The sequence below is a fragment of the Typopeltis vanoorti genome, chromosome 1 (genome assembly GCF_054136105.1).
Source record: "Typopeltis vanoorti isolate ZY-2024b chromosome 1, IOZ_Tvanoo_1.0, whole genome shotgun sequence".
In the NCBI taxonomy this organism is placed as follows: Eukaryota; Metazoa; Arthropoda; class Arachnida; order Uropygi; family Thelyphonidae; genus Typopeltis; species Typopeltis vanoorti.
In genome coordinates this window covers 86,587,105-86,613,921 of record NC_143549.1, presented here as the reverse complement: position 1 = coordinate 86,613,921, position 26,817 = coordinate 86,587,105, and the positions used below count along the sequence as shown (strand labels likewise).

Below are 26,817 nucleotides of genomic sequence, written 5' to 3'. Positions count from 1 at the left end.
TACAGAAGCTAATCAAATAGTTGAGTTGTTTAGTGATCATTTTGCAAAAGTGCACCATCTTGGTTATGATATTGCAGTGCCGAATGTGTCATTGACTGATGAGAATCTAGTGATAGAAGAAGAATTTGAGGTGCTTCGTATATTACAGAACTTTAATGCTTTAAGAAGGGTAACCTGCATGGTAAGGAAGGCCAAAGCTAATTATGAGAGGAAGCTAGCTGACGAGTTAAAAAAAAAAAAAAATCCTAAAGAGTTCTTTCGCTATGTGGCAAGTAAAAGGAGGAATAACTTTGGAAGGATGACTTTAAAAAATATTGATGGTAAGAAAATTACAGAAGCTAATCAAATAGTTGAGTTGTTTAGTGATCATTTTGCAAAAGTGCACCATCTTGGTTATGATATTGCAGTGCCGAATGTGTCATTGACTGATGAGAATCTAGTGATAGAAGAAGAATTTGAGGTGCTTCGTATATTACAGAACTTTAATGCTAACACTGCCATGGGATTAGATGGCATATCAACCCATATTTTAAGGGATGCACAAGAGAATTAGCACCTCCTCTAACTTGGCTGTTTAATTTAAGCCTCAGTTCCAGTAAAGTCGCAGTGTCATTGACTGATGAGAATCTAGTGATAGAAGAAGAATTTGAGGTGCTTTGTATATTACAGAACTTTAATGCTAACACTGCCATGGGATTAGATGGCATATCAACCCATATTTTAAGGGAATGCACAAGAGAATTAGCGCCTCCTCTAACTTGGCTGTTTAATTTAAGCCTCAGTTCCAGTAAAGTCGCAACTGAGTGGAAGGAGGGGAAAAATTATTCCACTGGATAAGGGGGGGACTCCAGGACTGAGGTAGCAAATTATAAACCAATGAGTATATCGGGAGTGATGGTTAAGGTTTAGGAGAAATCGATAAAAATTAGAATTCAGGATTGGGTGGACAAGAATATGATACTTTATAAGGGGCAACATGGTTTTATGAAGGGTAGATCTTGCCTTAGTAATTTTCTCACTTTCTATAATGAAGTAACAATGGAGTTGGATAAAGGAATTCCTTTTTCAGTGATCCTGCTGGATTTTGCAAAGGCATTTGACAAGATTCTGCATGGGACTCTGTTGCATAATTATAAATGAGGTGTCAAATCATCTACCAATTGGTAAGCGTGACCATGAGGTGATTACCTGGGAGGTTGCCAGCAGTGTGAGAATCTCTGTGAGAAAAGGGTATATGTGGCACTACAAGGGGGGGGGGTGATTATGAAGAGCTCAGGAGACAGCTTACGGGTGTAGCATGGAATGAGGAGTTAGCTGGAAAAGAGATCAATGCAGCTTGGGGATTTTCAAAAACTATCTAGTAGATTCAATGTCCAAGAATATTCCAAGGGTGAGAAGGTTAAATAAGTTATGTGTGAGATGGATGAATAAAGAGATTAAACATGCAATACAGATAGAGATGCATTGTGGAAGCAGCATAAGAGAAGTAAAAATAACCAATTCTATGAGGTCTACAAAGACCAGGAAAGGAGGGAGACTTGGTTTTTGAGGATAGCTAAAGTGAAGTATGAACAGCAGTTAGTTAATGAAGCCAAAAAGAATCCTAAGGGGTTCTTTTGATATGCAGCCAGCTAAAGAAAGAATGATTATGGAAGGATGACATTGATAGGAGAAAACAGTATAAAGACAGCTGTTTCAAAATGTGTGGTGGAGATACTTAATGAGCAATTCATAAAGGTCTTTCAATCTTGTGAATGTGACTTCATGGAGAGATTGAGAGCAGTTGATGATGGGGAGGAGAGACTGACTGTAAGTGAGCAAGAGGTGTATGGGGAGTTGAGTAAACTAGATGTTAATAAGGCTGTGGGACTTGATAATATACCACCACGTATTCTGAAAGAATGTGCCAGGGAGTTGACACCTGTCTTGACAAATTTTTTTAATACGAGTCTTGCACTCGGTCAAGTTGTCTCTAAGGAATGGAAGGAGGGCAAGATTGTGCCACTTCATAAAGGAGGTGATCGAACTCAAGCATCAAACTATAGGCCTATCTGTGTGTCAGGTGTTGTGGTTAAGTTGTTGGAGAAGCTTGTGAGAACTAGGATCCAGAGTTGGGTTGACAACAATGGTATTATCTTTGATGGACAGCATGGATTTGCAAAAGGGAGGTCATGTTTTAGTAATCTACTTACTTATTACAATAAAGTGACTGCTTCCTTGGACAGAGGAGAAGGATACACAATAATATACTTAGATTTCGCAAAGGCTTTTGATAGAGTACCTCATGATAAATTGATAGTCAAACTAGAGCAGATTAGTGCATTGGATTGGAGACTGGCTATCTGATAGGCAGTGCCGGCTCTACAGACGGTGCAAGACGTGCATTTGCACGTGGCAGCAAGTTATTTTGGGGCGGCAAAGTTGGCATAAACTATACGAAAAATAAGGGAGAAGGGACGGCAAAATATGCTACTGCACAGGGCGGCAAAATTCCTAGGGGCAGCCCTGCTGATAGGTATTAACAAGTTGTGTAACATTACCCCATACACAACTTGTTGTGTATGGGGGAGCGATATTCAGCAAAAGGAAAGTCACTAGTGGAGTGCCTTAGGGGTGGGTCTGTTTTGGGGCCATTACTGTTTAACTTGTATATTAACGATATAAGTGAAGATTTGGATAGAGATATTCAGTTGTTTGCAGATGATGCAAAGTTGGGACGAACATCGAAGTGTAGTGAAGATGTTGTGGCCTTACAAGAAGACTTGAATAAATTGTGTGATTGGGCAGGGAAATGGGGATGTGAGTTCAATGTTGCAAAATGTAAGGTTTTAAAATTTGGAAAACAAAGATCGATGCAGAATTTATGCTTAGTGAGGATATAATGTTGAAGGTGGAAGAAAGAAGAGATCTGGGAGGGTGATAGTGGATAAGGATCTGAAATTTAGGGGACATAGCCAAAATTGTGAAGACAACACAAAGGCTTTTGGGAATTATGCAGAGGACACTGACTTGTAGAAGTAGGGTGATTCTTGTTCCATTGTATAAGGCTTTGATTAGGCCACACATGAACTACTGTGCCCAGATTTGGTCACCTGGTTCTCAAAAGAATGAAGAGATGTTGGAAATAGTCCAAAGGTGATTGACTAAGGTAGTTTCTGACCTCTGGAATGTTGAGTATGAAGATTGATTGAGATGTAATTTGCAGAGTCGGATGGACAAGAGGGAAGATATGATAGAGACCTACAAGTTGGTAAGGGGTTGTTATAGGATCAATGCTGGAGAAGTTTTACAGAGAATAGTGGGAGATCAGGGAAGAACCAGAGGTCATCCCCAGAAACTGTATAAAGAGGGTGTGAGTAGGGGCATGAGAAGCAGGTTTTTTTCATGCAGAGTTGTAAATGATTGGAATGCCTTGCCTGAGAGTGTGGTGTTTGCAAGGAGTTTGAATGTGTTCAAGACACAGTATGATGAGCTGTGTGTGTGTGATAAAAGGACCTCCCAGATGAGTCTTTGATTCCATGAGGTCTTGGGGTAATAATAATAAATTGGAGCAAATTGGTATGGACCTAAGACTAGTGATTTGGATTAGAGGGTGGCTAGATATCAGATAGATATCAAAGAGGTGGTTAATGGTGGAGCCCAGTAGAAGGCAGGTGACTAGTGGTGTGTCTCAGGGCTTAGTCCTCTATTATTTAATTTGTATATCAGTGATATTGGGAATACTTTGAAAGGAAATATTCATTTGTTTGCTAATGATGCAAAACTGGGAAAAGCGATAGTCAATTCAGATGATGTGGATATCTTGCAGGATGACTTAAATACGCTGATGGTTTGGGCTAAACTAAATGGCTGCCAGTTTAACATAGCCAAGTGTAAGGTGATGCACTTTGGGAGGATGAGATCACATGCTGTTTACTATATTAATGGAACTGAACTGCAAGAAGTTGATGGGGCTAGGGACTTGGGAGTCATTGTGGACAGAGAACTTAAGTTTCGAGGGCATACTGCAAGGGTTGCCAAAACTTCAAATCAAATTACATGATTACTGAAGAACACACTGACAAGCAAGGATAAAGAAGTGATTGTTCCACTTTATAAGGCATTAATAAGGCCTCATTTGGACTATTGTGCATAGATTTGGTCACGCGGATTTTCTTGGTGATGAAGAAATGGTGGTAAGGATTCAGAAGCGGGTTATGAAAATTATTGCAGTCCTGTGGGATGTCTCCTACGAGGATAGATTGAAGGTCTGTGGGCTTCAAAAACTAGTTGATAGACATAGGAGAGGAGATATGATAGAAGCATATAAATTATTAAAAGGGTTTTATAGAATTGATACTGATAACTATCTTAAGACCAGTGCAGGAAGGGAGAGAACGAGAGTCGTCCCTGGAGATTGTGTAAGAGTGTGGTTAACAAGGGTGATAGGACTAGATTTTTTGCTTGGAGGGTTGTAAATGGGTGGAATGCATTGCCAGAGGAGGTTGCGAATGCTTCGTCTGTTAATGAGTTTAAGGGAGGGTATGTCAGGTATTGTGTGAATAAGGGTTAATATGTCAATGTTGGATCTCCCACGATGAGTCTTTTGACTCCATGGAGGCACCTTATAATAACAATAATATACAGCATAGAAGTTTGTTATTTTGTTCTTTGCAATTAACAACAAACTATAATTATATGATAAAAGGACTAGAAATATAAAACATACTGTGTATGTTTATTCTATCTAATATCACTATTTAAAATTACAGTCACTCTGAATGTAGTAAGGAATTATGCATTATTTAATAAAACTGGTGATGAGATTCAGCTACTAGAGCAAGTTAAGTATTTTCTTGAGTGTGATAGATTATTACACCTCATAGTGGAGATAACTGCACTTCTTATCCAAAGTTGATGTACATGAAAACACATCATGGCTAGCAGGAAGGTTAAACAGCTTTTACCTGGTTACCTGCTTTTCCTCGATTATACCCCACAATATTCTAATTTCTGATGTCTGTCCAGTAGCCATCCTCTTATCCACGTCACCAACATCATATCCATCTCTATTTGCTCTAATTTAAAAATAGGGTTCTATTTTTAAAATGCAGTACCTGTCAAATGCAGGTCTAGCAAACTATACAGCTTACTCTTTCATTTAACATGGCTGTCCATTTCTAAGATAAGACATTAGTAAGGCACAACAATATGCTTCATTCTTCTTTCTCATTTGACAAACCTTGTAGTGCCTAATCATCAGAAGCTTCAAGATCATAACAAATGTCATGAATTCTGATCGCCTTACTATTCTTCAGCAGATGAGGATAAACTTGTGAACTTCAATGCTACCAAAACACAGTCTCACATCTAATTTCATGTAAGATCTCACCTTACTTACCTCTACCTTTGATAAAAATCCAGATTTCCAAATACAATCAGCTTTCTTTCCTTGGACAGACAACCTTCGGCCTTCACCTTCTCACAAACACATTTAGCCATAACCTCAGCCTCTAAGTAACTTTATGTACTTTTCTGCTCAAGGTACTGCTTCTCACCAACAAGCAAGATGGTGGTTTCACAATGGATGCAATTCATCTCATATCTAAAAACATCCACAACATGCCCAAGGTGGGATATGAACCCATGATCTATTGGTTGGAAGCAGATATTATTATCATTATTATCCGAACTATCATACAAAACTACAAGTATGACAGAACTATCACAAAGAGATGGTAGGTTCCCTTTCCCAAGCTTAGGTTTTTCATCTCACAAGACAAGCAAATTGGTCAGGAGAACATATTCAACGGACAGCCATAATACATTATGTATATAGGATTAACTGTCCTATCAAAGAATTCATCAGGTTTCAAATAAGCCAAGTTACTTGACAGTTACAAGTAACCAAGCAACACGCAAAAGAAAAATGGGAAATTCATGGCTCTATCAGAATGCAGCAAACTGTACTTAGGTATAATTTACCATCTGAAAAATCAGTTATTTAGCATAACCTAGATATCCAAAGTAACTTTCAAAGTATGATTTCCAAATTCTTTCAAACTTACTATACCATAATGAACATAAACATTGCATATCCTAAAGCGTCCTGTTTTTGAATGTGATTTTGAAATCAAAAATTATCAAAATTTGATTGTGAACAAAATTCATGCACAAAATTTAAAAAGCATATATAAAAATATATTAAAATACACAGCTTACCTGGGCAGTTCAGATATTCTGAAAATAACAGAACAGAGTTTAATTTAAAAGTGTTCAATTAGCAGGTCACATAAATAAAGATATTTTTTATATAAAACAATAACTACTACTACTACTACCATCACATTATTTTTTAAAAATATATATCTTTTAAATGTTTTTTAGTGTATTTATATTAATTAATATAACAACTAACCAAATTCATTAATGAGACAGATTTTAAATTTCATATCATTTTCATTAATTATAAAATAATGGATACGTCCTAGGCTGATGGTTTGCATTAGACCACTTCCTTGAGACAAACATGTTAAAATGCTGGGAGAAATTTTTTAAAAATTCCTGTTCAGACTACAGGTACTACTTATATGGGTGTTACTCACCTCAATTAGTTTTCATCATTCTTTTACTCTCCTCTAAATATATAAAAATGTATGCATCTGCTGGTCACCAATCATTTATAATGAAACTTCAAACTAACCTGCAGTTTCACTTCTCTCTCTCTGGACCAGTGACATGGTCTAGCACAAGTGTTAAAAATAACACGAATAGATTCCTTCTTCTTTTTTTTTTTTTTTTTTCACTTTCTGTGCTACATGCTACTAGTTCTTCAGTATCTGATGTGTGGGATTAATATATAAGTAGAAATAATCTGGTCGATTTTTTTCCCCTTCTTGAAATGAAACTCACCAACTTCATTGAATTTTATTACCAAAAGTCGCCCTACATATCCAATTTAGGTTTCATATTACTGCAGTTCTTTTATGCTATAGTAGCAGTATACGAGGAACTGACTAAGATAAAAATAGTGAACTAAATAGGTTGCATTTATAAAATAACAGATGAAAAAGTACAATTCATTTGATGATTTATTCATAGCAATTGAGAATGGCAAAGTACTCATTTGTTTTAAATTAAAAGAAACACATTACTTGATGCAGCCAATAAACTGGAAATATATTGGAAAAGAACATATTCCACGTCACTAAAATCCTATTCTATAATGCCATACTAATAATAGTGAAAACAATTAAAGATAAATTGAGATTTCATTAGAAAGCTAGACACATGGTAAAAAATGAGTCCTACTATAATGAGCTGTAACATATGCTTTCTGGGAGGTCATCACCATGATTTACCCTAAAAAGATGCGAGCCTCTGTAGCTCAGTCAGTATAGATAAAGCCCTTTGGTCAGAAAGACCTGGACTCCATTCCTGTCGGTGACATGGGGAAACCTTTAACTGGTCTTTATCGATAAAAGGTGATTTGGGAAACCTTTATCTGGTCTCTTTCGATAAAAGGTGATTTGACCCCCTATCTCTGTATGCCAGTCTCATACAGAGATAGGGGTTTTTTCCACCCAGATATTTGGTTTTTTTTTCAGCCTCCAGGACAGGTAAACTGGTCCCATGAATACACATGGATTACAATCATGAATACGTCCCTGCCAAATGCCAGCCCCGAGACCAGATAATTTTTATTTTTATTTTATTTATTTTATTTTTTTTTTTTTTTGGGGGAGGGAGAGCAATGGTGAACTACCCTGTAAAAAATCTCACTAAAAACACTTTGTGAGCAATGCTTACAGATTCGACTAAGGTCAGAAATGACTGAAAGGAGAAAAACCGCCACCATTATCCTAAACAGAGTTCAACATAAATAAATTTTCATGATTATTAGCTTCATATCAGTTGGTTTTCTGAGCTTACCAGTAAACCAACTTTCCAAATTAATCTGTGATTTGTCAAGTCATTCAATACTGTCAGAACATAAAGTTTAGTCTTCTAAAGTAATGCTAACTCTATCACTCCACCTAAATTTGGATGGATCGTCTTACTACAATTTTTGAATATGACCACCTGCTTTGTTAACTTTTCCTTGCCTATTCAGTTTAACCCATACCACGTTACTTTAGCACCCTTAAATGTTTTTCGTTGCTATTTGCATTTAATGGTTCTATCACTAATGCCATCTGTTCACTACTCTAATTTTCCTTAATGCTCTAATATCTGTCTCCAGTGTAGATCAACTATTTTATTCCTAACCCATCCATAAATTAAATAAACTGCTTTGAGCATGGATTATATGGCAGTAATTAACTCTATCAAAGACTGAAGACCACAGATACGAGAGTTTTGAGAAAAATTAGGGGAGTGAACACATGGCATCAATGGCAGTATCATATCAAAAATGAGGATATTAGAAAAGAATGTGACATTGCTAAAATCCAGGAGTGTGTTAGCAGATAATCTCAGGTGGTATGGCTACCTAACAAATGAGAGGAAAGATTAGCAAAACAAGTGTTCTTTGCCAGGCTGACAGGAAAAAAAAGATCCAAAGGAAGACCAAAATCTAGATGGATTGATGCAGTAAAAAGTGTCTTAAAAGAGAGAAATACAAGATGTAATAATATTGGAGTCTTGACACACATACGATTATTTTGGAGGAAAATTGTCGATATGAAGTTAGTAATGATGCAAATTTTTCATGTAGTACCACCATAATATTGTATAAAACCTCTAAAGCTACACGTCAGGAATTTGATGATGAGGAACAAGAGAAAGTGGTTGTGATATACAGAGGTCTATAAACATTTGAAAGAGTGCTATAGGATATTGATTGATGAAAATTTTCATTATATGGAAGGCAGGGAAGAAGACCAGAGGCATTTGTAGAAGTTAAGTTTGTGTATGCTTAAGAAATGGATGAGAGCTAGATTTTTCTCTCACAGAATAAGTTTCAGGTGAATGAATGAGTTTCAGGTACAATATAATATTTTTATCCTACTCAAAACTACATGGTGGTCACTTCCTACATGAAACCCTATATACAGAGGGTCCTTGACCTACGTTGTCCTCAACATGCATCGTTTCGACTTTACGGCGGTAATCCCAAAATGATTTAAAAAATAAATTTTGACTTGAAGCAGCATGACGTAAAATTCAAACGTCGCTGGCGAACTTTGTTTACATCCGCTCTCTCACTTTTGTGTTTGTGTTTTTTTGTGACTTTTTACCCTTCAATATGGGTCTCAAACGTAAGGCAGACTCTTCTGATGGCAGTGTGTCGAAGAAAAGGAAAGCCATTACATTAGAAGGGAAATTAGACATTATTAAAAGGGCAAAAAAGGGAGAAATACCAATGAACATCGGCCGCATGTTGAACTTAAAATTCAGGACTATTATCAAGGATAAAGTTCGCCTGTACAGAATGTACAGTTTCATTTGTCATTTCGGGGATTGTTCTCATTTTTGTCATTTTTCTGTACTATACAGTAATTATGTTCTCCCTTTCATTTTCCTATGGCCTAGTTCTGTTTCTTGATATATATGTTGACTCTAGGATGTTTTAGGTTAGGTAAGTAACTTAGGCTATCGTAATTCTGACTTGCATCGAAAATCGCCTTACATTGGTCCATAGGAATGGATCTCTGACGTAACTCAAGGATCCCTGTATTCTTATATACTGAACTAACATTTAGCATAATCAATTTGTGTTTCCTCCATGTAATTTTACATATGCATTTATTTTCAAACATAGTATTATATGTAATGGCTATCGCACCCACAGCAGAAATTCTTCAAATGTTTACCATTATTATTAGAGCTTTGCCTTTTAATTCAAATTTTCCTAAAACATTTCTGAATGCTTGAATTTTTTTAAGCTCTGCTGTTTGTTCTGAACATTTTTCTTTTTTTACATCAGCTGTTATCAATCATTCTTCTATCATTTGAACAAAGATAAATGGCTGCAAGTTTAAAGTGGCCAGTGTAAGGTGATGCACTTAGGGAAAAGATCAGAAGCTATGTACTATATTGATGGAACTGATGAGGCAAGGAACTTTGGTGTGAACAATCACAGGAAGTTGAAGTTTAGAGAGCATATTGTGAAGGTAACCAAAACATCAGATTATACATGGTTGTTGAAGAACACTCTAACAAGCAGGGATAGAGAAGTTATTGTTCCCCTACATAAGGCCATATCTGGAATACTGTGCACAGATCTGGACTCCCAGATTTTGTAGTGATGAAGAATTGTGGAGAGGATCCAGAGGCTAGTGACAAAGATTGTAGACTTCAAAAATTATCTAATAGATGAAAAAGAGGAGATATGATAGAAGCATTTAAGTTAAGAGATTTTATACTGACAATGAAGACATTTTTCAGTAAATATTAAGAAGAGAGAGAACAAGGACTCACCAGTGGAGTGTTTAGAAAAGGATGTTAGGACTAGGTTTTTTGCTTGAAGGGTGGTGAATGGGTCGCCAGAAGTGGTTGTGGGTGCTTCAATGATGAGTTTAAGGAGAAGTATTCTGTGAATAAATGAATCTCCATGATGAGTCTTCTTCTGACTCCATGGAGATACCTGTATGATAATAATAATAATGAGGACAGACTGAGAATATATGGACTGCAGTAAACAGGAGAAAGAAGGATGATATGACAGAGATCTATAAATTTTCAAAAGGATGTTACAGGATATTGAATGGTGAAATTTAACCATTCAATGAAAGGCAAGGAGAAGACAAGGGGGGGGGGCATCAATGGAAGTTAAGTGTGTGCAATTAAGAAAGGGGGGTGAGAGCTAGATTTTTCTCTCACAGAGCAATAAGTGGAATAGAACATTAGGCTGTTGATGTGGTAAATGCATCTAGTGTGAATGACAGGTAAAGAGAAGGTACACTGGTGTCCAAAACCTAAGGACAAACACTATTTCTGAAAATTACAACCACAAATTCAGATGATCAGTTTGTGGCAATTTGTATAACTAACAATTTCAAGTAGAAAGTGGGCACACATTCAAATTTTTGAATCATGTAGCATTCAACAGGATAAAAGCAAAAGGCGAATTGCATTTGAAGGAAGCTCTTTTCGTGAAGAAATAAAGTTGCAAATGTGAATGTCTTGTAATGTCTCAAAGACAATCATCTACATGATTTCATGAAGGGAAGAATTATTAGAAGGCTTGAAGAAGGCTGCAGAATTCTGATATTGCCAGAGAGTTTGGAATCTTGCATAGCATTGTAGCCAGATCCCGGGCAGAGTTTTAAAAACAAAGGAAAATGTTCCAAAGTTTGCTAAGAAGTCACCCTCGCTCTATCCCAGAGCACGAAGACAGATTTTTGTTATAATAGCAAAACGTAATCAACATACCACAGCAGGTCAGCTTGTAAGTTGGCATTCAAGCACAGATATGCAGACAAATTGTAGCAAGACATCTGCAAAAAGTAGGCCTATATGTCTGCAGGCCTGAAGTCTGCATCCCTTTATCCAATGCTCATGACAAGACACTAACGTACTCTCTACCGATGAAAATCGTTTTAGTCTTTCCTCCGCTTCTAGATGACACTTGAACTGGTGTGAAAGTGGTACTGCTTACCATCTCGAGAATGTTTTTGAAATGGATAGATATGGCAGTGTTGGAGTCGTGGTATGGCAAGGCATAATGCTTAATGGACACACCAAGCTACAAGTGCTGGAAAAAGGGACTATGACTGGTGAACAATATTGCAATGCAGATCTTCAATATCATGTTCAATTGTTCCGTGGCGGTGTAGGCGAAGAATTCATTTTTATGGATGACAATGCCACGGCACATTGTACACAAGCAGTGGAAATATTTCTGGAGCTGAGGATATTTAATCGAATTGAGTCGCCAGCACGCTCTGCAGATCTCAACCCCAGGATCGTGTTTGAGATGCAATAGGGAGACACAATGCGAATCAAAATTCCCCTTTAGAAAACAAACAAGACTTTATCCTTGCTTGAAGGTGGAGTGGTCCAGTTTGTTCAAGAACTCCTGAATCACTTGGTGCTAAGAATGGTATGACATTGTGAGAGTTGCATTTTCAGTTTAAGGTGGACATATTCCATAATGAAACGTCTCTGCACATAGTTTTCTGTAAGCACTGTATATTAATTTCTTAACTACATCTTTAGGAAATTTGTAACTTTTGCCAAACATATATATTGCAATTGAATTTGTACGAAGGTTACAACACATTTTTTTTGTAATATAATTTATAAGTATGCTGGCAATAAATTTATGTACACAGTTGACTGTAGTAGTGAAATTTTTTTTCACATAGAGATAAAAATGTAGTTTGTCCTTAGCTTTTGGACACCAGTGTATAACCTCCATATATAAGTCCTTGACTTCATAGAGATCTCTGATGATGATGATAAAATTGAGAGGAAGTTAATAGACAAATCTGATTTGAAGAAAGTTAATAGTTGGTTTGATGGTAAAGTAAACACATGGAGTGAAAGAGAAAACCTAGTTTCATGGAATTTGAGAAAGTGATAACTATAGTATGTTTATACCAGACTAAAGGTTTAGAATCATTCCAAGAAGAAAAATCTCATGTTATTCAGAGGTTTGAACACTATCAAAAGTAAAACAAGAAGAAAATTATTCTTTTTTTTGTGAGAAATAAGACAGCATTGAGTTCAGCAAGTACTGAAGTTAATAAGTTATCAGAATTTCTTTAAAGCATGGTGTGAAAGTCAATATTCAGGGTTGTAGAAGTAAACATTCTAGATGTTTCAGTGATTTGTGTAGTAGTGAATGTTTTTTCTAATTAATTTATTTATTTTGTATAGGGTTTCCACTTTTCCTCCTCCATTCCTTAGGATGGATGAGTCAACTGTTAATGCATTCATTTTAAATTTGAGGATAAAGATCCAACAGCTGTCATGCGTAATGTGTAACCAAAGAGAAAACTGGCAATTAGAGTTGTAGAAGTGAGAATGTAAGATGAAAGTGTGCATAAAAGGTCTTTGTCCTAAATTCAGCCAAATAGGTTACATGTATCGAGAGCAAGCAACCACTTGAGAATCTCCAAACTCATCCATGGCATTTGTTCAAAGGAGTGTGACATGTGTTTCTTAGTTCATATGTTTCCAGTTAGTGATGAATTTGATCTAAGAGGTCTCTTGTTTAACAGACAAACTAAAGTAATTTAGTGACAGACACTTATTTTAAGGAACTTCAGAATATTTCAGAATTTATATTAAATTCTGAAAAAAAAAAAAAAAATCAAAATATTACAACAAATAAAATGCAATGTTTACCTCATTTTGGAATATTTCAATCCTTTCTGTAGTGGTTCTGTAAGAGTATGTATTCCCCCACAATATCGAGGAATTTCATTTAGAGGCCTAATAGGAGGAAAAAGAGACAATCTTCAATTTTGATCTGAAATCTTTATTGAATACAGTAAACACTATAATGAATAATGCACATATGTTAAAAATGCCAAGCTATTTTAAACCTAGTTTTACTCCATTTCTCAAGTAAGCAAACAGACAAATGTCAAGTTTGCACCTGCATATAGTGCAAGTCTAAGATGGCGTTTGTGTAGTTGCAGTTCGTTGTAGTGGTGGAGACACAGTTGTAGAGTTAGTGCCCTCCCTTGATGAGTCTTTGGACTCCCTGGAGGTGTCCCGTAATAATAATAATAATAAGGTACTGTATATACACAACTTGCAATATTAAGATAACTCAACATGACATAATACTTACCTATCTGTAAAGTTTGAAAATATTTCTGGTGATTCAACCAAAAATATTATTCTACTGGAACTTTACTTTGAAGGTCCAGTAGAATAATATTTTTGGTTGAATCACTAGAAATATTTTCAAACTTTACAGATAGGTAAGCATTATGTCATGTCGAGTTATCTTAATATTGCAAGTTGTGTATATACAGTACCTCATTATTATTATTACGGGACACCTCCAGGGAGCCCAAAGACTTATCAAGGGAGGGCACTAACTCTACAACTGTGTCTCCACCACTACAACAAACTGCAAGTCTCCACCACTACAACGAACTAAAGTCTCCACTTTCACGAGCCTCATTACTGTCTGCACTTTCATTACCCCCCCCCCCCCTCAAGTAATGCATTCAATGCATCTACTGCTATAAATGCAAAAATTATTCACCATTGTACAACTTCCATGATTATTATAATTATTATTATTGCACCCTCCATGAAGTCGACAGACTCATTGTTGACATATCTCACAACTTTATTTTTTTTTATATTAAGTTAATTAAGCTTAATATTTATGCAAGTCTGTTGATAAAAAGAAAAAGTGTAAATGGATTCTTACTATGAATTGTATTGCTACTAATAATCAGATAAAAGCAAACTAAATACAATAATTTATTAGGTTGCTGATATTTTGCAGGATTTCAATAGCATTCTTAGCAAACATGAGAAGTACTTTGTCTCAGAATACAGAACACTTAACTAATAACACTAAAAATAAGTTTCCCAAATTTTGAGTATGAGTAAATTAATGCCGGCACATCTGTTGATATCAGAAGCGGACTTCAACGATAACGGCGACTCAAAATCTCTTGAACCTGTAATAGTTTCTATGTAATACAGTAGATTTCTTCAATTTAATCCTAAGGGGTTAACCATCTGTGGGTCTACTGGTCTTGACGCATAAAATATTTTATATATATCAGTTTTTATTTAATATATAAATCACAAGACTGCAATACACCATGTAAACAATGACATTGATAGATTGATCAATTTAGAGTCTAATGACAGAAAGACTAATCAGGTCATCCTGCACCAGGTGAAAGTAATTTTATTATTATTATTATTCATGACACCTCCAAGGAGTCCGAAGACTCATCGTGGGAGGACAACTATTATACAACTCTCCATCTCCCAAACTACACTGAACCTCCTCCTACCAATCATCAACATCAGCCCCATTTACTGCCCACCACGGCTAGTATTTTTTTTTTGTCTGTAAATTGCGTGTTCTGAAGGGCTGATTTGTCTGTATGCAAGAAAAAACCTTGCAACCTCCATACGAGATCGGCTAACTCACTGTTGATCGAAAATGTCCATGTAAAGATTCCTTCCGTCATGACGAGAATCGAACTTGGGCCTTTTCTAATAGAAGGGTGCAATGTACCAACGTTCTTCCAATTGCACTACAGAGATGCTTAAATTTGACAAGTAAACAAGTGTAAAAAGGTGTACATACAATGTATAAAAACAACTTTAAAAGAGATGTAAAACAAGTGTAAAGAGATTTATATGAAGCAAATAGCAAATGACATATAAACAGTGAAAGTAAAAAATGCATAAACACAGGTAAAAACAACAATCAGGTATTAAAAGCTCATTTACACACACACACAAAAAAAAAAAATCGTTAAATAAAACAAAACTAATACATATAATATGTATACAGTTTATATACAGTGAAAAACATTAATTTTCTGTAAAAACTTAAAACCTAAAGAAACATTTGGTCAGCCTAATAAAATCAGCCTGAGTGTATGATGCCCAGAAAGATTATGAATACAGCTAACATAATGACTGTGATTATTGGTGAAAAGAGGGAAGTAAATTAAAATATGAATGATCGTTAGTCCAGAACAACACAACCACATACAAGCATGCCATCAGTGCTCAACAGGACCCCTCCTCATGGGACAGATTTCGAGTGGATCTCCCAGTCATGGTACTGGCCCTTTTCATTCATCCACTTTTAATTTGCTTTTCTTCTGATATTCTTCACTCTACTTTGCCTGATTCTTATGCTGTCTTCCAGACCATCATCAATTTATCAAAACCAAGAGCCTTACCAGGCTTTAATTACTTTAAGGCTGCTTCAACTTCTTGCTGCGTAAAAGGGTGTGCAAAATTTGAAGTTATAGGTGAAGACTTGCTAAATCTTTTAATTTTCTCTTTATATATCTTGTATGCTTTTATTGTTTGGGATATGTGATATATTAACAATATGTACAGCTAGTTGATCTGGGGTGATTCTTAGTTGTTCTTTAATCAAAGGAGCACTACCACCTAGTTTCCTAAGAAGGCTCCAGGCTTTACGGCTAGAATGAGTAAAGTCTATACCTTCAACTGTATTTACCCATTTTTTCCTTTGGGATATATCCAAGTTTTCTAGGAGTTCGTCTACTGTTTTTGGGTCATTGTTTATCTGATATTCATTATAAAGTAATTCACATTCTTCGTTCCAACCATGTATATAGTTATGTTTAATACCTCTAGAAATACTTTTCTTGGCAGCAAGCAGGACTACACCTATAAATCGATGAAAATTACTACTTATTGGAGATATCCAGCGAATACATTTGTCAAGTTCATTTGCGTAATTATTCCAGTCAGCCTTTTTAAAATTCCAGCGTGGGATAGGCTTTGATCTTACAAATGGAATGGAAATGCCAATGTCAATTAATACCGGTCTATGTTGACTATGCGGAAAGTCAGTTAAGACCCTTCTCAGATTTTGCATAGGGTGACCTGAATTATTTTTGCTCACAAGACATAAATCAGGGTTATAGTCTCTTTTCCAGGCCGCAGATCTAAAAGTGCCTTTGTCTTTGGCATCAAAGACTAAGTGAAGATTATTTAGTTCGATCCAATCAACAAGTTTTTTGCCACATTCGTTGTTTCGAGCATAATTCCACTGTTCATGGTGACTATTAAAGTTCCCAATATAGATTGCAGGATGTTCAGCAATAGGAATAATTTTTTCTGGCCAAGGTGATCCAGGTGGCTTATAAATGACAGCACTGAATCTCCTTTGCACTTTATCCCTATTCGCTAGAGTAGGAGGTTCTCAATGCGATAAAATTTTGGGGGTGCACCATGAAAGCCCAAAAGTTGCTAAGTTGGCAACACTGATACTGATTGATTTCTGAGAACTGAGTGACGAAGTGCAGTGCTGTAGTTCATGTCTATACATGTTTGTCAATCCTTCCTCCGCTTCCCTACCTGAGAGCCGAACCTACCCAAACAGCTGATCTCTCAGTCTAAACATCCATTCTAAGTGAGTGAATGTGTCTTCTTACTGCTCTACGTATTTGTTCTGCTTTATTTCACTTGCTGTGCTTAAAGTTATTTTTAGTCTTCAGTTTACTGTGAAGTTAAATGAACGTGTTTCTAAAGTGCCTTGAAACATGGATAAATGGATAATTAAGAAGAAAAGTAATGTGGAGCAGGAGCCGATTGCTTCTACATCTATGACTACGTCATCATCCTGTGTTAGTAAAGAGGTGGAGTCAGCAGTAACTAAAAGAACATTAAATGTTAAACAATCAAGTGATAAAAAAAATTAAAAAACGTAAACATCATGAATCATATTTACAATTTCATTTTACATGGACAGGAAATTTAGTAGAATCAAATCATAGTGCACTGTTTGCTCTGAAGTCATGTCACAAAATTCTATGAAACCGTCTCTTTTATGGCGATAATTTGAAACAAAACATGAGCCCTTAAGCTATTTTGAACAACTTATGGAAGACTTGAGTAGTAGAAAAACGATAATTAAGCATTTTTCTGGGGTAGAAGAAAACGAAAGTGTACTTAAAGCATCTTACAAAGTAAGCCTTCAAATTGCCAAAGGCAGAAAGGCTCACACAATAGGCAAGTCACTCTTTACAAGAAGCTATTTCTTCTAGCAGAGGTAGAAATAGCTTCTTGTATTGAAAGTTTATTTTTCACTTGGTTAGAATATAATATAATAAATTTAGTTTAATCCTTCATCCAAGTGTGAGCAAACAAAGTTTGCACCTGAAAGCATCTTCAGGACTGGGGTAAGGTGGTACAACACCAGGGAAACTCCTTGCAAAGGTGGAGCAAGCTAATATCACTCCTATCTCAGTATCTCCCATAATACAAAACACATCTCCTTGCGGATATGTATAATGTTATGCATTAAGGGAAGAGACACTACCCAGACTAGTTTCGACCTTTATTGAGGTCTCTTCAGTGGGAGCTAGGCCCAAGTGGAGATACCAGCCCGAAGCATTAGCAAGGTCATCTCCACCTATAGGAGTTGCCAAATGGTGTGCCACCTTTTTAATAAATTACTCTGGATTTAGAGAAAGATGTTGAAAGTTTATTTTTCACTTGGTTAGAATATAATAAATTTAGTTTAATCCTTTATCCAAGTGTGAGCAAACAAAGTTTGTGCCTGAAAGTATCTTCAGGACTGGGGTAAGGTGGTACAACACCTGGACAACTCCTTGCAAAGGTGGAGCAAGATAACATCACTCCTATCTCAGTATCTCCCATAATGCAAAACACATCTCCTTGCAGATATGTCTAATGTTATGCAAAAGGTAGCACACCATTTGGCAACTCCTATAGGTGGAGATGACCATGCTAATGCTTCTGCCCCTGGTATCTCCACTTGGGTCTGGCTCCCACTGAAGAGACCTCAATAAAGGTCGAAACTGTAGTGGTAGTGGCCCTTCCCTTAATGCATAACATTATACATATCCACAAGGAGATGTGTTTTGCATTATGGGAGACAGGAGTGTTGGTAGCTTGCTCCATCTTTGCAAGGAGTTGCCCGGTGTTGTATCACTTTACCCCAGTCCTGAAGATACTTTCAGGTGCAAACTTTGTTTGAACACACTTGGATAAAGGATTAAACTAAATTTATTATAGTCTGACCAAGTGAAAAATAAACTTTTGTCAAGATCTGAGTCTACTATTAGTTGTTCTGCTGCATTTCCTGACTATTATAACCAATCAAATCCCACTCAACTGCAGGAATTAAACAGCAGAGTTGCATGCAATTCAGCCTGCACTTGTATATTTAAAAGAAAACCACCACTAAAAGTACATAATTTATACAGACTCAAAGAGATCTTTATAGGTCATCTCATCTCTTTTATATAATATGCATCCAATGCTTTGTGAGGTAGTAGAACTCTTGCACAAACTGAAGGTCCTTAATTTTGAAATTCAGCTGTGTTGGATTCTTGGCCATATTGGAATTAGGGGATCATCAATCTAACAGATAAGTTTAGGTGTTGATGGTTTTCATGACTTATTTTTACCAGAATTAAAAACACCAAACAAACTATTTTATCAAACGATGTTTTATTAACTGCTTATATTTCGCTGAATTTCAAATCAGCATCATCAGAGTACAACACAGCTCGTATATGCAACAGGTCGTATTGTTTCACTTACTGAGTAAGTGAAACAATACAACTCTAATGGACCAAAGATCTAAAGTCCTATTTTGGCATCTTCTAATGTAAAAAAAAAAAAAAAAAAAAAAAGCAATATACTGAATAATGAAATAACTGCCTTAAAAAAGTTGTATAAGAATAAAAACGTTATTATTACAAAAGCCAATAAGGGAAATGCAACAGTTGTCATGGATAAGAAGATTATAGCAAAAAAATGCAAGATATCCTATGTGATGGTTCTATGTACCAATTTATAGATCAAGACCCCCACTATGTCTCAAAGAAAAAAAAAGTCTGCAAATTACTGAAAAAAGTGCCTTCCTGGCCAAAAGAAATCATGAAAAGAATAAAACCAGTTCATGTTAAACCACCCTTTATGTATGGATTAACAAAAATCCACAAATCTAATACCTCCCCTCCCCCTCCCGCCAATGCCCATAGTCAACAGCATAGATAGTTCCACGTATAAACTTGCCCAGCAGTTAACCAAGTCACTTTCCTTCCTTACTGGCAACTATTCTTCTTTTGTAAAAAAATTCAGTCCATTTCAAATCACTAATTAAAAACTATATCCTTAAAAATTCAGAGAAGAATAAAACCAGTTCATGTTAAACCACCCTTTATGTATGGATTAACAAAAATAGACAAATCTAATATTCCCCCCACCCCATAGTCAACAGCATAGATAGTCCCACGTATAAACTTGCCCAGCAGTTAGCCAAGTCACTTTCCTCCTTTACCGGCAACTATTCTTCTTTTGTAAAAAATTCAGTCCATTTCAAATCACTAATTAAAAACTATATCCTTAAAAATTCAAACAGATGGTTAGTTTTGATGTCACCTCTTTATTTATCAAAGTACCACTTATAGACACTCTTGATTTCATCAAGTCTAAATTTCACCCTGATATCTTTGAATTATTCAAATTTACTATGTATGCAGGTTACTTTACATTGGGAGGAAAAATCTACAAACAGATTAATGATACTTCTATGCCCCCCCCCCCTTCTGCCCTCCTTTAGAAAACTTTTACATGGAACACTTTGAAACCAAAGTATTTACCACTGCTACATACAAGCCCCTAATGTGTTTATGTCATATTGATTACCATTTGGTCCCATGGAAGACATTTTGGATGCATTTCTCACCTATCTAAACAGCCAACATCCCAAAATTCACTTTGCAGTAGAAAGAGAATCTAATAACTGTTTACCATTTCTTGACACCTTAGTCACTCATCTTTCAGGTAAATCACTATATTTTTCCATTTACAGAAAACCAACACACACAGAGGAAGATACCTACATAAATAATCACATCATCATCCAGTCCAACAGTATGGCATTTTAAAAACACTTACACACAGAGCCATTTGTTCTAATGATACAGTTCTGTCTGCAGAACTCAAATATCTGCACCATACATTCTTGGCCAACAGCTACAATTCCTACATAATAGATAAAATACTACATAGCCCCATTATCCCCCCTCCCTTAATACACAGGAACACATTACCATTTTTATTCCCTATGTCAGAGGTACATAAGAAAAGATAGAAAGTACTGATGAAACATGGCCTTTGCACCACATTCAAACCTCATGTTAAACTAGCAACTCTAATCCGCTCACCTAAGGATAAACTTCACTCTCCTGCACATCCTGGAGTGTATGAAGATCCCTGTGACTTGACCTACAATGGGCAAACAGGAAGATCGGTTAACATCTGCCTGGAAGAACATAAAAAATACATTAGCTACTATTATTATGGCAAGTCAGGACCAGCAGGCCATGCTTTGGACACTCCTCCTTCACACAGGATTACATGGAAGAAAAGCGAATGTGCTATTTAGAAGTCGTTACAGATCCGAAAGATTATTTTTTGAGTCAGCCATAGCTTTGAAGAATTCTCCTAACCTGAACAAATATGGTTGCATTAATTTGCCAAAAAGTTGGTAGACTGTTATCTTAAGAGCAACTCCCACACAGCTGTAAATTTTCTTTCTTTTTTCTTCTTTTTTTTACATCATTAGAAGGGACCAAAATAGGACTTTAGATCTTTTGTACATTGCATTTTGTCCATTTGTCCTAGTCCGAGTTCTGGGCCAGGATGAAGGCCACATCTACAGCAAAAGCACACACCAACTATCTTATAGATAGAGAGCTGGTGGGTGGTGCATCTGCCTTTCATTTTCCAGATTTTGTCCAGACTTCTTTACTATTTGCTTCTCTGGTTATGGATGATATGTACTAGATCCAGGATTCTTTCTCATTCTGATGATTGATATGTCTAACTGGGGTCAAGTATGTTTGAAAGCAATTGATGGTGAAATTATCACTGACTAGATGTTTTAGGAATTGCAGCTGTGGCAGTTTGCATAATACACTCTGTTACATGATTCACTGCATTGTTGAAAGGAGGGGAGACCCTCACAGATCAAATTTTGCTAATGAGGAAAGACAGACCAGTCAGTTTGCTCATTTTTTCACAACAATATCTGTAATGTAGTACATGGTTGCCCAAGCATAAAAGTAGGTTTCACTGGAAAATGATTGCTTCAAAGTTGTCATCAGTTTCCCACTTAAACAGTGAGATAAGGGAGATTGAACAGACAGTGCAGTTGAATGTTCCATTAGACATGAAAGAAAGTGTTGCTTCCTGTGTTTAAGAGGAAGAGATTATTGTTGTCAAGCATGTGCAAGCCTTTCTTCTAATGTTGATGTGGGCACTACTCCACAGAATGTTGTGTCCATTTAAATCTTCCATTAAAAGTAAGGGGGAGGGATGTTAGCTGCAATATGATTTCATCAAGGTCATTTTGAAAAATATCTATGCATTTCTGAATGAGAGCTGGAGAGCAGCTTTTAAGTTGGTGTTAAGTGGGACTTGCTGGAAATGGGAATGCTTGCCCACAAGGATGGCACCTCTTCCAAGGTCAGATCCATTCCCCCTCCTGTCCTTATGAATGATGGTAACATTTTGTAGTGCCAAGTCACCATTTGGCTTTAAGCATGTTTCTTGCAGGCAGAAGCATATTGATTTATACATCTGTAAGAGAACCTTGATGTCATCAATGTTTTTTTGATGAAATCCAAGGTAATTTCTTTGTAGGAATGTTTTCATTATTTCTTTTTGGTGGTATAACTTGGCTTCCTATGTTGAGAGGTTTTGTTCTCATTAGTCTTGGCTTTTTTTTTTTTCTTTTTTCAGAATTGTGGAAGGCCAGTGTCTATCATTTCTTCTTCTGGAAACATACCCAAGACATCATCGAATTCGATTCCCTGTAGGGCACTTGGTATATTAATTGCTTTATCATCCTGAGGAAGAATAGAGGTATCCATGCTAACTATCTATATTAGAGGGTTTGGAGGCATGTCTTTCATCCTCTGTGGTGAACATTCCATTATTTTTTTAGAGAGAGGATTTTCATGTAGTTGGACCATTTTTGACATTTCTTCAGGAGGAGTGAGTCCATATCTATTTTCCCCTTTGATTCACTCTAAGGAGATAGCGAGCAAGCACAGTCTTTCAGGGATGTTGCAGTTGTGGGATTGACATACACGTTAACACCTCAGCTCACACCTTCTTTGGAGTTGCCTTCTCAGTGTAGGGTTAAGCAGATATCATTGCTACTTTTGTGGAATAATGCTTCTTTGCTTCGTGATAAGTGATGCACTGCTCTGTTTTTAATTTCTGGATCTCTTTTTCATTCTTCCACCTTTAGCTTGCTTGGGAATAGGCTGGGCAATCTTCTTCACAGCTAGAGCATTTTGGTGTTTTGTGCTTACAGTCTTTATTCTCATGATCTTTACTGTCACACCAGGCACAGATAGCAGAGCAAGGACATGCAGTTTGAGACTGATCATATTTTTGACATTTAAAGTGGCACAGATGATTCAGGATATAAAGCCATACTGGACAGTTGAGATAACCTGCTTTGAAAGATGTTGGTAGTTTTGGTTTGTTGAAGGTAAGGATGATGCTAGTGGAACTAGTTGCATATCCCTATGTATAAGGATTCTTCTTATGGCTGTTGCTCCATGGTCCTCAAGTTCATTGCAGATATTTTCATTAAGAACATCAAGGAGGTCCCACTCTGATATCACACCTCTGAAAATGTAGATTTGTGGGGATAACATTTGGCAAGACAGGCAGTCCTGGATGGCATGACCAGGATCACTTAGCAATTGGACTTATCTGCAATGGTTGATGGTGTTGCAGTAAGTCTCTCATTCATTGTAATTGATATTCTTCCAATATATGTTATGAAGCAATTTTTCTGATTGTGCTACTGTAGCTGCTTCAATAAGGATATCTCATGAATAGAATCTCTTTTTACAGATTTTGGAGATCCTGCCAACCTTTCCAAACACTTTTGGATAAAGAAGGGTGACATTTTCCAAGTGATTGCTAAACTGTTGAAAGTAGGATTAAGAAAAGTGATGTGTTTGTTGCAGCTTCTGTTGCATGTTTCTTACTTTGGTTTTTTGTTAATGATTCTATGGTTTCTGAACCTTGTTGGGGCTTAGAAACCATAGATAATAACAGGAAGAAACATTCATTCTCAAAGGGAGTTTGATTCAAGACCAAAGGTCCCTGGCAAGCAATGCCTGTGCTCAGGAGTGGAATTTCAAGACTATCCATGATATACCAGCGCCACTGCAAACCTTGAGCCTGTCCTCAGACCATAAGGAAGGAGCAGCTGCAACACCGTTAACTCCTGTTGGCAAGCCCACTAGCAAGGTCATCTAGTCAAAGCCATCCAGGGCAACCCCTTTTGCTGACACTAAGCCTAAAGTAATGCAAGACTACAGGATACCCCTTTCCAGATGTCACCAGATCACACAGCATGGCAAATACTGTGGTGATACACTGGATCCCTTGATGATGATCTTGAAGATAGAATAATAATAGTAATAAAGAAGACTCAGAAGTAGAGTGAAGAATATGATAAAAAAGCATAGTACAAAAATAAAAACAAAACAAAAAAAGGGTCAGTACCATCATTGGAGGTCCTCTGCACCACGAACAGGTACCTCACATGGAGGAGATAAACATTCATGATGTAACTCTTTATATACCATCAGCCAAACCAATGGGCCACTAACAGGAGGATAACAGTGACATGAAACATAACATATAGCCTCTCCAGCCAAGTCAACCTCACCTACCAGCAGAGTAGCCAACATTTGCAATTCAGGTTCAGGCAACCCTGGTGAGTATTTCCAAAACTAAAGCATATCTTCCATAGTTGAAAGAATGGTGTTACTAAATCTTGGATGTTAGATGGCTTTTGTTGCCTGGTGAAACATCACTGCTTGCTTATTGAAGGACAAAAATAGCTGATTCCCTGGAAGCTTGTGCGACTTCAATTACATACTGCCAAAGACAACTGTTCTGTCAAAAACTCAAGATTTTATTTCTTCTATGTGACACTCTCTTCATTTCAGTCCTTATTTTAAAAGGTCAAGGAAATGTATATTGCAGAGAGGTGGAAAAGAGGTTGATGAGAGGGTTGCACTAGATTAATAGAGAGGAGACACACAATGTGTGTGGGGGGGGGGGGAGATAGAGGAATAACTAGAAGTTGTATAGCAGTGGTAAACAAAGTGTGAGTACAAGATTTTTTTACGTCAAGTCTAGTATATAAGAAGAATGCATCTTTGGAGTATGTTGTGAAAGTGCAAATGAGTTCAGGGTACAATAAGTAAATAAACTGTTGGTTGATTAAGATCTCTTTCAATGGGTTTATTGAGATCAGACAGCAAAGTCATCAACATAGTGGTCACTTTTTCCCTATTTGATAAACCAATTTCAACAAGCTTTTTTTTTTTTTTTTTGTTATCAACCTCCACAATTGCAAGCCAACAGCTGAAGCACTGCCACTACTCTCCTGCTCCTGTATTCCCAACATCAGTAGACATAGTTCTTCTGCTATCATCAGCAGTGTACTTCTCTCCTGCATTTCTTAGCCAACTATTTTTTTTCTTAACAATTTTCAGCAAATCAATTCAAAACTCAAATTCATCTTGTTTACTCCTCATAGTTCTGGAATTTGTAAGTATAATAATTTATTTACAATATGTGCCTGATCCAATTTATCTACCTCTCAGCTGTGATATCTACTCAGATCTCCATCCCTTCTCCTTTATACAATCTATAGGATGAATGGAAATCAGTTGGATCTGTTTTCTCCAGATATCCAACTGATTTCAATGAATCTCCTCTTCACAATGATCACCATCATCCCTACATTTACTATTTATAAAATCCACACTATATAGTATATCCTGCTCCTTCTTCCTCATTTTCCCTCTATCTTGTATTCTCACTGTTATTCCGTTTAGTTACTCTTTTAGTCTGACCTCTGTTGAGGTATCACCTCTTACTTCCTCAACAGCAACAGTATCTTTCCAGACAACTCATACCAAACTTGCTAAGTGCAATCCATCACTTTTAAACAATTCCATCAATTCTTTAAATTTATCCCACACACATTCAGAGATTGTATTCTCTCCTCCTCACAAAGCTCTGCTAATATTTTCATTTTGCTCACCTGTCTCAACTCACTACACCATCCTGGCTGGATGGATAGGACATGACAAATTTTCCTACTATGCTATTATCTTTCACTTTTTTTAAAAAAAAGTTATGAAATCCATCTTGCATTCTCATTCTGTCCAAACTAATTATTATTATTTTTTTTTGTACCAAACATTTCTGCTTATTTTGTTTCCTGGAAAACAAATCTTATCATCATCATCATCATCATGCATATCAAGGATTTAGGCCTAGCATGGCCTGTTCTGGCCTTAGAAGTCATCGTTGAATCATTTGAGAGGACGTCCTGGTTTTCTTTTTCCTAATGGCTTGTACTTTAAGGCTTGTTTTGGTAATCTTTCTGTTTTAAATTCTTTGATTGTGTACCATCCATTTATGTTTATATTTTTATATAAACATAAATGGATGGATATCCATTTATGTTTATATATCCATATATGTTTATGGATATATAAACATAAATATATCCATATAAACATATCCATTTATGTTAATATATTAATAAACATAAATGTTTTGCAATCAGGACAATATCAGATGATATTGTCCTGACAGCAGATAATCTTGAAGATCTGGAAGAAAGGCTAAATCAGCTAAATGAAGCCTCCAGAGAAATTGGATTAAAAATAAATAGAGAAAAAACAAAAATAATGAGATACATAAGATACATAATAAATACATAAACCATAGAACTATCAAAGTTGAAAACCATGAAATAGAACAAGTTACTTCATATGTATATTTGGGCCAATTGTTATCCTTTGAGGAGTGCCAAAGAAAAGAGATTGAATGAAGAATTCACCTTGGATTACGGGAAAATGAAAGACATATTCAGAAGTGACATCCCTATGAGTCTAAAAAGGAAAGCGTTCAACCTGTGCATACTTCCTGTCTTAACATATGGAGGAGAAACATGGACTTCAACAGAAGCCCTAAACAAAAAGCTGAGAACAACACAACATTGCATGGAAAGAAGTATGCTAAAAATAACATTAAGAGATAGGAAGACAAATATCTGGATAACATTGTAAAATACATTAAACAGGCTAAGTGGAGATGGGC

At 36.4% G+C, this 26,817-nt stretch overlaps 1 protein-coding gene across 1 annotated transcript in view; it reads right to left on the bottom strand.

Annotated features, from left to right (window-relative positions):
- Positions 1 to 26,817, bottom strand: part of LOC150110175 (uncharacterized) — a 525,668-nt gene that overhangs the window by 102,244 nt on the left and 396,607 nt on the right. The window contains exons 17-18 of the mRNA XM_090391921.1: positions 13,276 to 13,362; positions 6,202 to 6,219 (exon numbers count right to left, since the gene is read on the bottom strand). Of these exons, the coding sequence (XP_090248047.1) occupies positions 6,202 to 6,219; positions 13,276 to 13,362 (105 nt within the window). The remainder of the gene's footprint in view (positions 1 to 6,201; positions 6,220 to 13,275; positions 13,363 to 26,817) is intronic.